This window comes from Equus quagga, chromosome 7 (genome assembly GCF_021613505.1).
Source record: "Equus quagga isolate Etosha38 chromosome 7, UCLA_HA_Equagga_1.0, whole genome shotgun sequence".
Classification (NCBI taxonomy): Eukaryota; Metazoa; Chordata; class Mammalia; order Perissodactyla; family Equidae; genus Equus; species Equus quagga.
Window position 1 is genome coordinate 51,361,596 of NC_060273.1, and position 16,759 is coordinate 51,378,354.

General features: G+C 42.6%; 2 protein-coding genes across 2 annotated transcripts in view; one reads left to right on the top strand and one right to left on the bottom strand.

Moving 5' to 3' along the window:
* The window catches only part of UBTD2 (ubiquitin domain containing 2), a 56,128-nt gene extending 50,732 nt beyond the window's left edge, over window positions 1-5,396 (top strand). The window contains exon 3 of the mRNA XM_046665739.1: window positions 3,008-5,396. Within this exon, the coding sequence (XP_046521695.1) occupies window positions 3,008-3,405 (398 nt within the window). The 3' untranslated portion in view covers window positions 3,406-5,396. The remainder of the gene's footprint in view (window positions 1-3,007) is intronic.
* A 5,219-nt stretch (window positions 5,397-10,615) lies between these two features.
* On the bottom strand, window positions 10,616-15,599 carry EFCAB9 (EF-hand calcium binding domain 9). Its single transcript, XM_046665740.1, has 4 exons — window positions 15,150-15,599; window positions 12,500-12,648; window positions 11,517-11,693; window positions 10,616-10,806 (listed from the first exon to the last, which is right to left on the bottom strand). Exons 1-4 carry the CDS (start codon window positions 15,412-15,414, stop codon window positions 10,618-10,620), a joined length of 780 nt encoding a protein of 259 aa, XP_046521696.1. The 5' UTR covers window positions 15,415-15,599; the 3' UTR covers window positions 10,616-10,617.
* Window positions 15,600-16,759: the final 1,160 nt, after the last annotated feature.

The window sequence follows — 16,759 nt, forward strand, 5'->3', positions numbered from 1 at the left end:
TCTACGGAATTCCTCCTCCTTAGCTCTACCAATTCTAATCATGTTTCTGTTGTGTGGTATCTCAGCTCCTCTCTTTGATTTTCAGTGTATCAATTTGTCCTTGAATCTTTGGTGGGTGTGCTGTATCTGCTCATTTTATTGTAAGTTCTTGGGGGTCAAGGACAGTCCTGGCTCTCTTGTGACCTTCTCTCCTCAGTGCCAGTGACATGCGCTAAGCACTTCTAGGTGTTTAGTAAATGTTCATGCAGCAACTCCTGTGTAATGTGAGAGTTGTTTTCCAGTGATTCTTATGCAGTCCTAAAGAGGTTGTATGATGTAGATCATACCAGCAGAGCAGTTTTGTCTTTAGTAAAGAAACATGGGGCCATTAAATGCTGGAGGATTGGGAGTATATTATTCCAAAAAGTCTGGGCGTACAGAGGAGTCATTCTGCTCCAAATAGGTACTTCTGGGGTAATACTCAGCTATGGGCTATATTGTAAACAAAGATGATTTTTACTGATATTTTATGATCCCAGATATTTAAGTTGGGGAGAGGGTAACCCATGAAACTATAGCCTAAAAATGTAATTAAATCTTATTTGACTTCATAGTCTCAGTTTTCTCCCTATTTAGTTTTTAGTTTAATCTAAAACTAGATCATATTTATAGCTCAGATTATAATTTGACAGGCAGGGGTGAGGAGAAAAATAAATCAGAAAAATTAATGTTAAATAAAATACAAGTTAGCTTTCCCCCAAATACTGAAATATAGGGGCTTTCAAGGAACACAGAGTCTGGCTGTCTTATCTCCAGCATCACAGAAATGAGTGCTGCCTGAGCTGGATAAGAAGGTAGGCTGTCTAGCTGCTCTTCTTCCACAGGGTTTTTATTCTCCCCCATTCGCGATCTGGAGACTGAACCCCTGACTTGCTGGGCTGAGGGCAGAAGGGAAAAGACGCAGCTTTTCATTGTGATGGAGGAGCGAGTATTCGGATCTAGGAAGAGCCAAAATGCCTATTAGATTGTACGTTTGTTTTGAGGTTGGTGTGCACTACTGTTTTAGCACTGGGCAGAAGGCTGCCATGGCACTCTGGTCCTCGTTTCTAGGGAAGCTGAAAATGTAGGCTGGCTTTCCGTCAAGACGTCGTTCTGCTTCAGTTTGACTGCTTCGGTTTGCACTCCTGCTGTTTTCTCTGTGGCGGTGCTGCATGAAGATGAAGCAGCTGTATAAACCTGGGAACCACTTTGGAGGTCAATTTCATCCTGCCTCGTTTTGCTGATTGAGAAAGGTGTTTCAGGATAAAGAATGTTGCTCAGGTTGTACAGCTAGTTGATAACAAGGCTGAGAATTTCATCTTGGTCTCCTGATTCCAAAGGAAATGATTTGGAATGGTGCCTCCCTAGGTGATTGTTTTTCTAGCAGAACAATTGTGTAAATGGGCTCTTGTACCTATCAGGCTGACGCTACTGCCCACCCAAGATCAGTGGGTTAGGGATTGGAAGGTGTTTTCCTGAGAGAGCCGAGGGTCTCTAATGAACTCACCACTTTCTCTTTCCTAGTGGAAAGAGATGGGCCAGCCCATCTGAAGGACACTGGTCAGTTTCTTTGCCTCAGGATTAGGCTATATAAAGTATATAAACAGTGAAGCTTACACTCCTATTGATAAATTATATTGGTACTGCAGTATGGTGGTTACTAGGGTAAGGAACTGCTGGTGATCACAACTGTGCTTGAAGTATATCCATTTCTGCAGTGTCATAGCAGGTTCACCTTAGTTCGTGAATAACACAGAGGCTGAACAAGATCTTTAATCACAGAGGAAATGGGAGATTCATGTGTGTTGTGCTTGGTGACTGAATTCTCGCCCCAGCCCATCTTGTGTCACTTAGAAGGCAGAGCCAGTGGCACCCATGGTGGGTTGGTGACTGTTCCAGTCTCATTTGGAGCACCCTGTATCTTCAGCCTATTGATAGTGACTACAGAGATCAGCTCATTAGCTCATCTGTTCATTGACAACCATTTCTCATTGTCCCCTTCCCTGTCTTCATTAGCCTGTGTATGAGTGTTTTGAATATAGTAGATGTTTCTGTTTTTATCCAAATTCATAATCAGCTGACATTAATGTTCCAGTTGAGCAAAGGACGCATTATGAATAACCTTACAATAAAACGAACGTGAGTTAAGTATAATAGTAGGCTTTCAAGCTCCCTGAGGGAAGTCCTGGTAATTATAATGTAGTTTATGCTTTATAAAGAAGTTGACCGTTAATACCTTCTTTTAAACTGTAAATACTTTTTTCCCTTCCCCTGAGTTAGCTGGTTATAAACTTCATACCCTTTTTGTTCCTTCTTTTTAACCCATAGCTTCCCTGAAACAGATTGACTAATTGGGGTTAAATAAAACACCTCAGTCATTTTTGTGGTAATTGTGGTAATGAGATTCATATATAAGCCATGAGCCAGTGGCAGCTGGTAAGCTTGTCATCTCTAGTTTGTGATCTCTTTGGACTAAGGACTTCTGGCCAAGTACTTCAATTTAGGAAGTCTTGGCACTAAGAAATCAGCTCTGGAACAGTGTGTTATGGTGAATTGGGCTTAGGGATCTGTTTTTTGTCCCCTCCTCCCTTTTTTTTTAAGTGGCTGATTCATTTCTTAAAAAAATATCCCAATGTAATTTGAATCTCCCTTAATTTGGTCTAAGCATTAATAATATTGGTAAATTTGAATTTTGTGTGCTTTCTTTTCCTTTATCTTTTAATGAAAGTATGAATTAGGTATGAAATGACGTGGAAGAGGTGAGGGTCAGGAGCTAGGGTCCCGGTTAATGTAAAATTAGTTTAACACCCAAATAATTGGTCATGAGCCTTGATGATTGTCATTGATGATCAGCTGACAGTGATTGGTCTTATTTTATATGCTTTTTTCCCTACACTGGCAAACTAACGAGATGCTTGAGCATTTTGCAAGGTATAAACAAAGCCGTATTCATTCAGAGTGAACTCATTCCCATCTTCTCTTTCTGAAGGTGCTCTTACAGAGTGCTATGATGAACTGGGAAACAGATATCAGCTTCCGGTCTATTGCTTGGCACCACCAATCAACATGATAGAGGAAAAGAGTGACATAGAGACTCTGGATATTCCTGAGCCGCCACCCAATTCTGGATATGAATGTCAGCTCCGTTTGCGCCTTTCCACTGGCAAAGACCTCAAACTTGTGGTCCGCAGCACAGACACAGTATACCACATGAAGAGGCGCCTACACGCGGCAGAAGGAGTGGAACCAAGCAGTCAGCGGTGGTTCTTTTCTGGCAGACCTCTCACCGACAAAATGAAGTTGGAAGAGCTGAAGATCCCAAAGGACTATGTTGTACAGGTTATAATGAGCCAGCCTTTGCAAAACCCAACACCAGTTGAGAACTGAACTGGTCCTATGGGCTGGTCCCCACATCCCTCCTGCTCCTTTTTATTGTTCTCATTTCCTACTTTATGGCGTGAAGTTTATTTTCACTGCTCTGAATTCCGTATGAATAGATTTAGTTCTGAGGAATTACCAGTGAAAAATTCCATCTGTGATGGAGACCATCAAAAATAATTAATAAAACACAAAGAGCCAGCCTTTGAGACTCATGTAATTACAATTTCTAATTTGAGAGGCAGTTAAGAAATAGATAACCATTTATTTTAAAACACCCGACAACAATGTAATGGCTGTATTTAAATGATTTGGACTGTAAATAGAGTGTTGCGCCCATGAAGAACAGCACCAAGCACCTTGTGAATACAGAGTTAAAAATAAATAGAAATTCCAGAAATCATCAATAACAGTTAGAAAACGTGAGCTCTTTAAAGTGGAAACTGAGAAGAGCAGTATTTGAGTTTCGCTTCTATTCTGGTCTTAATTCTTTGCTCAGTTAATATTTAGCCATAAAGGAGTAGAGACTGGCAAATTGTTTCAGTATTGCTTTGCCCCTCCCCATATGTTGAGCTCCTTATTTACGTTCACACTAAATTTTGGTGCCTTCCAGCACGTTGGTGGCAGGCACTCTTCTGGAACACTAGGCAATAATTTAGTTGGTGGAGTCAGATCTCTGATATTCAACTGAGAGTCAGTTGAAAAGTCTCCTGTCCTCTTGCTGCGTAGATGTTTTGAAATGTCTTTATAACAAAGCTGTTTTCATACCCAGGCTCAGAAGGTTACTGCTATGTAATACCCTCACTGATCTTCCTACTCTGCAGGATGGGTGTGGAGAACACCTCCATTCTGTCTGTGCCTGGGAGAACTGTGCCTGTGTTCAGTCTTTCAGAGAAAATTTCAACTCCAAATTCCCTAGAGTGAAAGGTGTACTGGCGTCGCTTAAACGTCAGCCGTGAGGCACACGATCAGGCGTTGCTTTGTGCTGTCGTGCTTTGCAGCTCACTGCTACCTCTGGCCGGGGATGGCACTTTTCCTCTCTCGTCTCCCCTAGCCAGGAGGCAAATTCAGAACCATCTGCACGTGAGATTAAAGGACTGAGAGATCCAGTGGGATAACTCGATTCTTCTGTCCGATGACTGGAATAAAGCTGCCAAGGATTGTATTTGATTTGGAGCCTTTTCAGAGCTGGTTCTGTAAGTGAGCAGGGGGCTGCCACGTGATCACTGTCCCCCGAGAGCCCATGAGCTGGGAAGGTGGGAGCAGGAGGGCGCCTCTGCTGCTCTCAGCTGGGAGATGATCACCTCCACACCCATCCAGATGTGAAGCACCGTCACTAATTTTAATGGCAAAATGAAGCTGCTGATTAGTTTAAATGTAATATTTAAATGGCATTAAATTTCTTATGGGCTGACTAGACATAATATCTGGAATTGTAACACATCATGTTTCTGAGAGCTTTCGCTACTTCCTTTTTTATGCAGTCATTTCAAAGATTGTGGCTACATTTAATTTAGGTTTGCTGATAATTGAATCTAAATTCAAGAGGAGACAGCAGCATTAATTCCAAAGGAGTATTTTTGTACACAGAGGTGGAGGTATGTGAGGGTTTTTCAATATAATTCCCCTGTCATCAAAAAGCTTTTTTTTTTAAATTTGTGTGCCACATTGAATAGTGTCTCTCAAAGTTTGTCAACTGGAAAAAAAGTGTTCAAGCCTATTTTTCTTAAGTAAACTTGGTGATGTCATCAATAATCTATGGTTGATAAAAGGTCTGTTTTGTTTGTTGAGGATTTGGGCTCTCTTAAGACTTTATTTTATTTTAAAGGAACATATACTTTGAATAGCAATCTTCTGGGCATGTTTAACTAACCTAGGTGAGAAAACCATGGTGCTGTTTAATTGTAAATAGATTGATATAAGATTGGACCAATACTTGATGTGTATAATTTTAGTATGTAGGGTTTTTGTGCCTTTTTTGAAAAAAAAAGTTCAATTTTTCTCTTTGTCTTTGCCTTTATTCTGGGTTTTTAATTGTTATTTCTCTCTACAATAAGGATAATCTGCCTCATTCTAATAAAACCTATAAAAAGGTTTTCCTCCTTTTTAAAACCCCAGCTCAATAAATAACAAGTTCATTACCACCAAATTTAGGCTCTGCTACGCCAGTCATACATGGTCACTTATAGATATGCTTTATCTTCTGTAATGAAATCTTGGTCTAAAATAGGTTGTTTTTTCTTTTAAGAATTGTGCTATAAACCAAAACTCATAATTCGGTTTTTCAGAAGCACTGAGCTCACTTCTTACACATTTTGGATCAAAGGGGCAGGTTCTGATTGTTAAATTTTCATTTAAAATAGATGAAACAGGGGCCAGCCCCGTGGCCAAGTGGTTTAGTTCGCGCGTTCCACTTTGGCGGCCCAGGGTTCCGCTGGTTTGGATCCTGGGTGTGGACATGGCACCTCTCGTCAGGTCACATTGAGGCAGCGTCCCACATGCCACAACTAGAAGGACCCACAACTAAAAAAAAAAAATACACAATATGTACCAGGGGGCTTTGGGGAAAAAAAGGAAAAATAAAATCTTTAAAATAGATGACACACATATATGGGGAAAAGAATGCAAACATACCAAAGTGAAAAGTCTCTCTCTTCCACTCCTGCCCCTCATCTCCTCTTTCTCCCCCAGAGGGAGCAACAGTTCCCAGTTTCCTGGGTGTCTTTAAAGACACTCCAGCACAGTGGTCCTCAAACTTGAGCATGTATTGGAATTGTCTGGAAGCTTTTAAAGTTCAGGTGGCCAGACTCTTTTCCCAGAGGTTACGAGTTAGGAGGTCTGAGGGGCCCCAGTACTTGGCATTTCTAAACATTTCCCAGGGGCTGCTGTTGCTGCAGACCCAGAGGTCACACTGTGAGAACCATTGTTCTGGTGTATGTGAGGATGTTCACCCCACGACCCTGGTTTTTGCGTAAATACATATACCAGTCTGCCATCTTTGGTTTTTCTCTAAAATGGTGAATCTTAGAGATTCTTCCATCTAAGTAGAGCTAGATTTGCATCATTCCTCTTATAGCTGCAGTAGCAGTCCATGGACTGGGAGGACCACAGTTACTTCAGGCTCTTAATTCTGGTCAGTTTGGCTCTTTCCTGTCTTGCTGCTGTACATCATGCTGCCGCAAACTGTCCTTTTCTATAACTCCGTCTTCGTGTCTGTGTATCTACAGAATGCACTCCTGAGGAGGGGCATTGCTAGTCAAAGGGTTTATACATTTAGAGAGTACATGCTGAATTGCCCCCCAAATAGATTTTACCAGTTTAATGCTGTAGCAGTATGACTCCTCTTATTTCCTTATACCCTGACCAACATTTTGATCTTTGACAATCTAAGTGAAAATCTGCATTCTGTGGTTTTACTTTGTGTTTTTTCTTTGAGTGTTTAGCATTTTACTATATATTTTAAGGCCATTTGTATTTATTTACTGTGAATTGTCTGTTTATGTTTGCCCATATTCCTGGTGCATTTTGGTCTTTATCTTCTTGGTTTGTAAATACACTTTCTATACTAAGGCAATTAGTCACTTTCTATCACGTTATCATTTGTTTTTGTTTTCATGTAGTTTATCATTTGCAAATTTTAAGTTTTGCATGGTCAGAGCTATCAGTCTTGTATTTCGTGGCTTCTGGGTTTTCTTCTTCAAAAGGTCTTACCCACTCTGAGCTTATAAAAAATTTTTTCTCATATTTTTAGTATTTCTTTTATGGTTTCATTATCTGGAGTTTATTTTGGTGCAAGGAATAGAGTAGCAGCCACGGTTTATTCTTTTCCAGATAGCTAGCTATCCCACTTTTCCTGAGACTAATTACTGGATAGTTTTCATGTGTCTTTTTCCTATTGACATAAAAAAAAATCACTCTTATTTTATGACAGTTTTTAAGACTATAGTTTTTTAATGCTCTTTTTTTGTTAATTGGACCAATTATATTTATATATTTATACTTTGTGTCCACCTCCAACTCTCATGATTTAGTAGTTCTACTTATGGAAAAGAGAAAAACCGAGGACTGCAGCTGATAACCTCCCGTGCTGTCAGCCAGTCTCCGTGATTTCTATTCTCTGGCTCTGTGGGGCTGCTCCAGTGGCTAACTGCCCATCTCAGCAAGTTTCAGCAAAGTGGTTTGGCCTTTTCTAGTCTTTGTCTTGGGCATGAGGCATGTGGTGGTAATACATAAGAGCTGAGGACTAGTGGAAGAGAAGTGACTTTGCTCTGCTTAGTTAGCTTCCTCTCAAATTCTGTCGTCTTTGTAGGTGATACAGATTGTGGAGGACCCAGTGCCATGGCCCTGGGCCGAAACTGTCGTCATCTCTTCGGTCAAGCCTGCCATTCACCTCCCCTGCAAGTGCTCCTCTCCTGTTGCTTAGGTCCCTGAACAAACACACACATGGTGACCACGGAATTCCGATGTGACTATGGCATAGCAATAATGTAGAGTGTTGCTACTGTCCAGGAACGTCTCTAAATGTCCTTGGCTAAGCTCCACCCTTAAAAGCACAGTGGATTAACTCACTGTGGAAATAATGAAACTTCATTGAGCCATCTACACGCATACCTATGAACACACATTTTTTAAAATTTTAAGTCACATAATGTAATGGAGAAAAAAATGCCCCAAAGTGGACATTGATAGATGGTTTTCTTTGTTGTACTCTTAGTCCCAAAAGAGTGTCCCTTTACTGGTGCAATTGAGTTTTTAGTTTTTATACTAAGTTTCAGTTTGGGCTCATCACAGCTAAATGCTCAGTTTCCTGATTCCATTCCAGAACCACCTAGTTTATGAAAATGCTCTTAAAAGGAATTTTTCTAAGTCTAATAGTTGATTGTAATACCTTATATAGTCACCCTGATGATTTCCAGGGAGGAGGGGAAAACTACGCTACCTCCTCATTCCTGATACTTCAGTGATTAAATTTAATATTTATTTAAAATTAATTTTAGGGGCTGGCCCCATGGCCGAGTGGTTAAGTTCGCACGCTCCGCTGCAGGCGGTCAAGTGTTTCATTGGTTCGAATCCTGGGTGCGGACATGGCACTGCTCATCAAACCACGCTGAGGCAGCGTCCCACATGCCACAACTAGAAGGACCCACAACAAAGAATATACAACTATGTACTGGGGGGCTTTGGGGAGGAAAAGGGAAAAAAAAGGAAAATCTTTAAAAAAAAAAAGAAAGAAAAAATAAAATAAAATTAATTTTAAATAATTAAATAAACAATTTAAGACATTTAAATTCTAGTTTGAAATTGAGCCAAAATTAAAACCTACTCTACCTATTATCTTTGGCGATACCTCCTCCCTCCCTGTCCCCATTCTGAAACAAAAAAAGACATAGTATCTTCATTGCTTTAGAGACCAAGTCTGAAAAAACTGTACATGCCATGGTTACCCTTGATGTATCTCAGGAGTGTCCCCCTCAGAAAAGGGGAAAGAAAAGCCTTCCTAAGACCTCATTGTAGCCTCTCCTCCCAGAACTATGCCTGGATCCTAAGGCTGTCTGTTAGCAAGAGCCATCTCGGCTGTCAGAAGAGAGGCAGAAACCCGTCCCGAGATAAGCTGGTGGCGAGGCCGTTTGAAACGATGGCTAATCTCCAGCTGTCATTTTGCAGCCAGACAGCAAGAGTCTCTCGGTACAGTACTCTGTGTAGGTGGAGTAGGTCCACGCTTGCTTGCTGGAGAGTATTGTCCTTGGAGAGTAACTGCAAACTTCCCCAAAGCTGGGGGAGAGAAGAGCATGGTTCTAAGGGAGGTGCTTTGCATCTTTCTGGTCTTCACAATCTGTCTTGAGAGAGAGACTGTTGTCCCCATGTGTAAACCAGAAATGAGAAGCCAGGTGACTTGGGGTTTTCTTTTGGCTTGCTTCATTCAGTTTTATAGTACCATTGTGGGGAAGAGAGAAAAGTTGTGGCTGCTGAACATTACTCATGCTCATAAGTGTGTTATCAAAATCCCATGTCTATTAGAGTAAATATAGAGTGTTCATAGTAATTAACATGATTTCTGTTATTACAGGTTTGACTTAATGAATAACAATCTTAGGTAAGCATATTCTTGTCTGTTCCATGTTGACAAAGTGAGTTTTGATGATGATTAGATACCCTGGAACTCATTGAATGCCTTATGGTCAGTTATATTGCATAATGTATCCTTAAGAAATCCTTGGTTTATAGTAAATGAGCTGTATTTCTTTAATTGCCATACTTGTTCCTCAGAAATTTGTGGTGCGATGTGGTAATTTACATTGAGCAGAAGGGATTTCTGAGCCAGTGAAATGCTAGCTTAAAACTTAAGCAGAATCTGCTAAAACTGAAGTGACTCACTCAGATCACTTGCTGTAAGCACGGGCGTCTGATTGACCTTGAATTGGAATCCAGTGAACCACATGTTCTTGGGTAAGGTTCTTAACCTCTTTAGACCTCAATTTCCTCATCTGTGAATTGAGGATAACAGCAATTCACAGGGTTCTGAGGATAAACAGTCATGCGTCTGCCTAACCCACAGCAAGGACTTACTATGTGGTAGCTCTCATCGTTAACATCACATACAGTCAGGGAGGGAGGGGTCACAAGTTCTCTGCTAGAAACGTTGTCAAGTAATTCAAGGCATTCATTATATGAGAATTAAAATTATGCAAAGGCATATAATAATTCCTTTATACTAGTAGATGTGGCACAGCTGCTCAAGCACCCAACTCGTCAGAGGGTCATTCAGGTTCTAGGAAGAACGCAGTCCCTAAAAGTCAGTTTCCCTTAAGGTAGAGGCACTTTACCGTTTGCCAGTTCGCGGTGTTTTGCATCCAGGTGATTTTAGCCTAAGGCTTGGGAGGATAGACTCTGAAAATATTGGACCACTAGTGACAAAGATCAGGGCAGCGTCACTGTCTTTCCCCTGCTTAGCTCCAGTGTTGGTGATTATTTGGAAGCGCAGGGACCCAGTGAACAGGGTTGATCTGAAAAGCAGCAGCAGCAGAACTGGGACATGTTGACAAAGAGGAAGTGGTTACTTCACATGACATTAGTGTGAGTCAGCAGGTTATTAAAGTAAAGGACCTGCGGATCGAGGAGCACCCATTCGAACCCTTCACATGTAAAAGTCAATGTAAAGAGATCTACTTTGTTGTTCTAAATTTATTTTTAGACATGTTAACAGTTGTAATTACTTATATTCTACTTCCTGATCCATTTATTCCAAAAAGACGTGTTTGGGCTCATGTTAACTTGTTGTGACCTTTTCTTTTTGAGCAGAACTTTGTCTTTGTCTTTCTCTTTCTCTTTCTCTTTCTCTGCTTTCTGCCTCTCTTGGTATTTGTCCATGGAGAACATAGTAAACAGCTTAAATTCCTTGTAATTAAGAAGCTTTTGTTGGGGGAAAAAAAGAAAAATTATTTCAGGAAAGATTTGATACTTTATTTCAGATAACAGCAGGATTGTAATCATTTCTCATTTAAAAACTTGGAAACCTCAAGAGGCTCAGTAATTGGGACATAATTATGCTCTGATTGTAGTCTAGGAGCCAGGACAGAGAGTCGATTGTAGACTCTAAAGGACCCCGGGGTCACTTTCTTACTTCTGTGTCATGTCCAGACACTTCAGGCTGGCATCTGAGGTTCTTCACAGTGTGACCCGGCTTTGTCAGCCTTAGCTCCCACTGGCTTCCCCACATGGACTTCCTCTTTAGGCCAAATTCACTGTCTTCACCATAGCTGTTTTCTCCTAGAATTTTGCCCATGCGTTCCCATCATAGGATTTCTTCCTATTCAAATCTATGAACCCTTCCCCCAACACCAACTGCTGCCGTATCTCCGTCTCTAATCTAAACTTCTAGCCAGAATGTCCTTCTCTAAGCTTCTGTGACTTTGCATCCGTATTATATGATGTAGCACTTAGTTCTTCAGCCCTCTCTCTTCCACAGGCCTGTAAAGCTCTTCAGTCTTTCTGATCCCAGTGCCATGCCGCGAGCAGGTTTTCCCACCTCCTCCTCACCCGTCTCTACTGTAAGCAGTAGGACATTGTCCTCTGCCTTGGACAGAGAGGCTGCCAGGCCCCGCCCCAGGGTCTGCACTTACACGGTCACCAGTGATGTCAAAGTCATGGTAGAGCTCTCTGAGTTCCTGTCTCTTAATGTTGAAGAGAAAGTTGTACATATGGAAGTTGTCCGCACCAATTTTCAGCTCCCCATCTAGGTCCAGCAGCTCAAAAACGGGCCGGGAATGGCGGAACATAAATTGTTCTTCCAGCTGGTTCTATGTTGAGAGAAATATGTAAGACAAGGAACAGTGTTGTCGGTGCTACTTTGTAAACGTGTTACAGAGGGACTTGGCTAGTCACTAGTCCATTCCCTGGAGACCGAAAAGCAAAAGGCAAATCACAGCAGCTCAGGGTCGAAAGGGCTGTGTGGTCAGTGTCTCAGGGCCTGCTTCAGCATCTACCTTCAGGGGACCTTAGGCCGCCTGCAGTGAGCAGGTTGAGACAGAATTCTGCTCACTAGATTGCATTTCCTTACATTCACTGAAAATCTACTCGTGAAGCATCATGGCTTTGGTGAGAAAATGAGGAAGACACAAGGCTCCTTTCTTTAAGGAGTGGGAAATAGGTACATACACACCAGAAATGTGTACAAGGCAAGGTGGGAGACCAAAGAAGAGCGTTTCTCATCCCCATCATTCATCCCCTTCAGAAGGTTCTCTGAGAAAGGGATCATTGAGGGCCTGAGGCAAGGGAGACCCTCCAGCTAGGACAGGCAAGGCTGGGCGTCCACGGAGGACTTGACAGGGTGAGAGCTGTTCTTGAGAAAGAGGCAGTGGGGGTGGGCTGAGGGTGAATAGGGGCAGCCCGGGGGGGAAAGAGGCTGGGTAACTTGGAAATTCCTAGGTTACAGTTGGACCATTTAGGAACCAAAAGTGTCCCCCCCACCCCCATTTTTTTCTTCCTGTTTTGAGTGAAAGGAAGGAAAATGTGGATGCACTCTTAACTCAGTGCTCCCTTTAGCAAGATGGGGGCAGCAGCCAAGCCCTGCCTCCTCTGCCTCAGGTCCTGCCCTGTTACTTGCCTCTCGTGCCAGCAGTATGCAGACCAGCATGTAGAACTGGTCAAAACCAATCTCACCCATCGCACTCCAGTCCAGCATGTTAAACACAATGTTGATCTGTCTCCGTGTCAAGGTAGTCACATGGTGAAGGAAGTGATAGAACAGCACATCTGTTAAGGTGGGGAGATGAGGAGGTTGGTTATTCTGGAACAGTTGCAAAGTGCAAACAGCTGGGAGCCACTTAAGTGGTAGCAATGTTGGAAGTTTGTCGACCTGGGAATAGTAATGATACTATTTTGTTTCTGGCTTTGCCACTACACCTTCCACAGTTCACAAACCTTCATTGCCCGTGAGCTGTGTTGAAAAGCACTGTGCCCAGGATGTGGAGAATGGGATAATGGATGGGGCTTGCTTCCCAACCCCAGCTCACACGCACGACAGAGCCGGCGGATGTGTCTGTGCCACCAACTGAAGGCACAGAGCGCTCCTCGTCTGGGGGGGGGGGGGGGGGGGGGGGGCAGAGCTGAAGCCTCACTGGGGACCCAGGACAATTTCTTGGAGAAGCCGACATTTCCCCTGGGCCTTTCACTTGAGGAGATAGTTAAAACAAGAGAAATTTAAAAATCGTTCCTCCTCCATAAAAGTATCACTTGCTCTCGTGCTTGTACCAAGCCAGTGCGTTTGGCTGCGGGGTAAGGAACGGTCGTTACTGAGCGCCTTGGAGTTGGGCCATTCAAATGTCACGTCTCCTTGAACCCCGACAGCCCGACAGGGAAAGTGATTTCACGCCCTTACTGTAAGCCTCAGATAGTAACCGTCCATTGCAGTGTTTCTCAGACTAATGGACATACCAGTCACTTGAGGGTCTTGTAAAAATACAGATTGTGAGTCAGGAAACCTGGGTGGACTGAGTCTGCATTTCCAGCAAGCTCCTAGGCGACGTGGCTGCTGCTGGTCTGCGGACCACCCTTGGAGCGGCAGAGCTGGGATACGGACGCGGTCCGTCTGACTCCACAGTCTTGCTCTTCCCACGGTGAAGCCGTATCTTTTGTGCATTAGTCAACGCATATTCAATCATATTCAATCAGAGGAACAAATACTCTAAAGAACTGGGAAGATTTTTGCCTGGAATCCCACTCACTACTCATCCATCCTAGGGAGTAGAAGATGAAAGAAACAGACACGGTTGTACGTCTATACAGTGGCAGGCGGCTTTACAGGTTGTGTACACAAATTGCCACGGTAGCACAAGGATTTGCAGGTGTGACTTTGTATGTGGTTGTCCCCTGCCATGGATCACAGAAACCGCCTCCTCTGCTGAATAGATAAAGCCTATTGATGTAGTCTGGGGTCCCAACTGAAGCTGGCTACGAGCACAGGGAACCAGTTGTCACAGTGTTGTGATTTGGGGGGGTCTGAAGGTCTCTTCATGCTCCTTCCCCACGGGGCATGAGCACCTGGGAACAACACACTACTTATATATGCAGTGGCGTTTGTGTAGTTGCTCCCTGAGAAGTGTTTTGATGTAGGACTTAGTAGCTACGTGATGAACACTGGCCCTGGCTCACTCGAGTCTCGAAGGCCGTAAGTCCCTACCTCCCACGAAGGCAAAACTTAAGGCCATGGCTTCCCTCTTTCAGGTCACTCTCCAGTCCCTTGGGGAGCAGCAGACATGAGCGTGACCACCCCTAGGGCGTTGCACCATCAGGGAGCAATGAGTTTCCAGGAGATGGGCTCTTCTCAGCGGACATTCCGGGAGACTGAGAGTGTGGGTTTGGAGTCAGCCCTGGGTCTCAGTCCCAGCTCTCCTGTTTACAGCAAGGGGCCCTACAGCTGCCTTACCAGGGCTGGGTTGTTGCGAAGATCTGGATTGTGTGTAAATCTATACATAAAGAGAGAAACTGAGGCAAGAAATTATGAGAAAAGGAAGGTGTCTTTAAAGATTGCATGAACTCTTTAAAAATCTTTATGGAAGAAACCCCTTCTTCACCAATGAGGTTTCTCTCTCTCAGGTCACAACAAATGCATCGGACGCCTTATCTAGAGTCAGTCCTAAAAGGACCTCAGGTGTGTCCACTGTCTTCGGTTAGTCTGTGCACTCGGAGCAGGGGCGAGACCGTCAGCATGTTCGGTCACTCACTAGGACCGAGAATTAGAAGGGATCTTGCAGGTCCTCTGATTCAAACCTCCCACTGGACAGATGGCAAGTCATGCTGAGGGGGCCTGGAGGGTTAATGCCTGAATGGGGCCCAGCCCCCAGGAATAATGAGGATAATAACACATACTGATTAAGTCCTTATGATGTGCCAGGCACTGTGCTAAACGTTTTCCATACGTTATCTTACTTATCTTTTTTTCCCAACTATGACATGGAATCCATTATTAGAAGCCTCATTTACAGATGAGGAAAATGAGACTTAAAAAGTGTGATGACGTGTCCTCCAAACCAGCCAGGAGTCACGGGTGGAGCCGGGGTTAAACCCCAGAGCCCGCAGTTTGATCCTCCTCACTAACTGCCACCGGGCTCTAGTCTCAGTTGGCAGGTTCTCTCTGTGCTTCATTTAGAAGATAAATATTTGTTAACAGAATAGTTCCTGGTTCTGCAAGTTTTCCTGCACATTAGTTAAAAACCAGGGAACGACCCAGAGGACCCGTTTCTGAAAGTACTGACCATTCAGGGTGTTCTTGCGGTGCACATCCAGAAGGTGGAAGTAGTCCACCAGGGCCTTCACGTTCCTCACGGATAACAGGCAGTACAGTTTGTCCAGATAGAGGTACCACAGAAACGACCCTTCCTTCAGTTTCATCCTGGCACTCTTTAAGCCGAAGGCTCTGGCAGCCTGAAGTCGAAGAGAGAATTCTGCCTCGGAACTAGAATGTTGGAAGAGAGAAGCTCTGATAGCAAAGATCTTAAAACATGGCGGGAAACAGTCCATCAAAGGTGAAATTGCTTGCTCCCAGCTCTCCAGCCTTACTGTGGGTATTTATTGTCCTAAATCTCTTGTTACTTTGATGACGCCTCTGTTGCTGAAGTCAGCTGGTTCTCAGCTGAAATCACAGACTGTTTAGAATGAGCACGAGAACAGTCTCTCGTTACACATATGAAACCGGTGCTACATGGCCAAAGTGGTTCTCCAAGGAGTATTTATAGCCGAAATGCATTTATTACAAAACAAGAGAAAGTGAAAAATACATGAAAAAGTCCGAAAATAACCTAGAATAAGTACAGCTAAATAAAACCAAAGAGAAGGAATTTTTTAAAGACCAAAGTGCAAATCAGTGAACCAGAAAACAAGGCAGTATACTCAGTAGTATAATCAGGGCCTTCTTCTCTTTTATATTCTTTATAATGGAAAATTTCAAACATCTCCAAAAGTAGAGGGATTCAGATAAACCCACATGTGATCATCACCAGCTTCAACGATGATCAGCTCAGGGCCTGTGTTGTTTTGTCTATAGTAGCCCCACCCCCACCATCACAGGGTTATTGTGAAGAAGATCTCAGACGTGATTCTTATCTGGAAATATTTGAATACGTATTTCAAAGAGAGAGTGACCTTTTTTTTAACGTAACCACATACTGTTATTATACCTAAAAATAAACAACATTCCTTAATATCATCACATATCTAGTTAGCATTCAAATTTCCCTAATTGTTTCTTAAAACTTTTAATAAATAATTTATTCGAGTCAGGAACCCAACCAGATCTGTTTGACATTTAGACCGTTTCTTAAAGCTCTTTAGGTTCCCTCTTTCTATCTATCGTCTTGCATTTTATTTGTTGAATCCAGATTGCTGTGTAGAGGGAAACATTCTGGTTTTTGCGGACTTTATGTCCAGTGTGTTAACATGTTCCTCTGTCTCCTCTGTTTTCTGTAACGTTATAGTTAGATCTAGAGCGAAAGCTGGTTTTAGGAAAAGACCAGGTTTCCACAAGTGTGATAAGGAGAAAAAAAGATTTTAAAGATTAAGAATGAGAAAGGAAACAACTCTTGATATGGAAGAGGTTAAAATACAGAGAGGAATCCTATACACAACTATGCCAATCATTTGAAAATCTGAATTAGCCCTGTCCAGTAAATATATGGGCCACAAATACACCACATGTGTAATTTAAAATTTTCTAGTAGCCACATTTTTAAAGAAATAAAAAGTGAAATTAGTTTTGATAACATTTAACCCAATATGTCTGAAATATTATCATTTCAGCTTGTAATCAATATATTTTTTAAATGAATTATTTTATAATCCTTTTTTCCTAGCTTTCTTGAGGTATAAT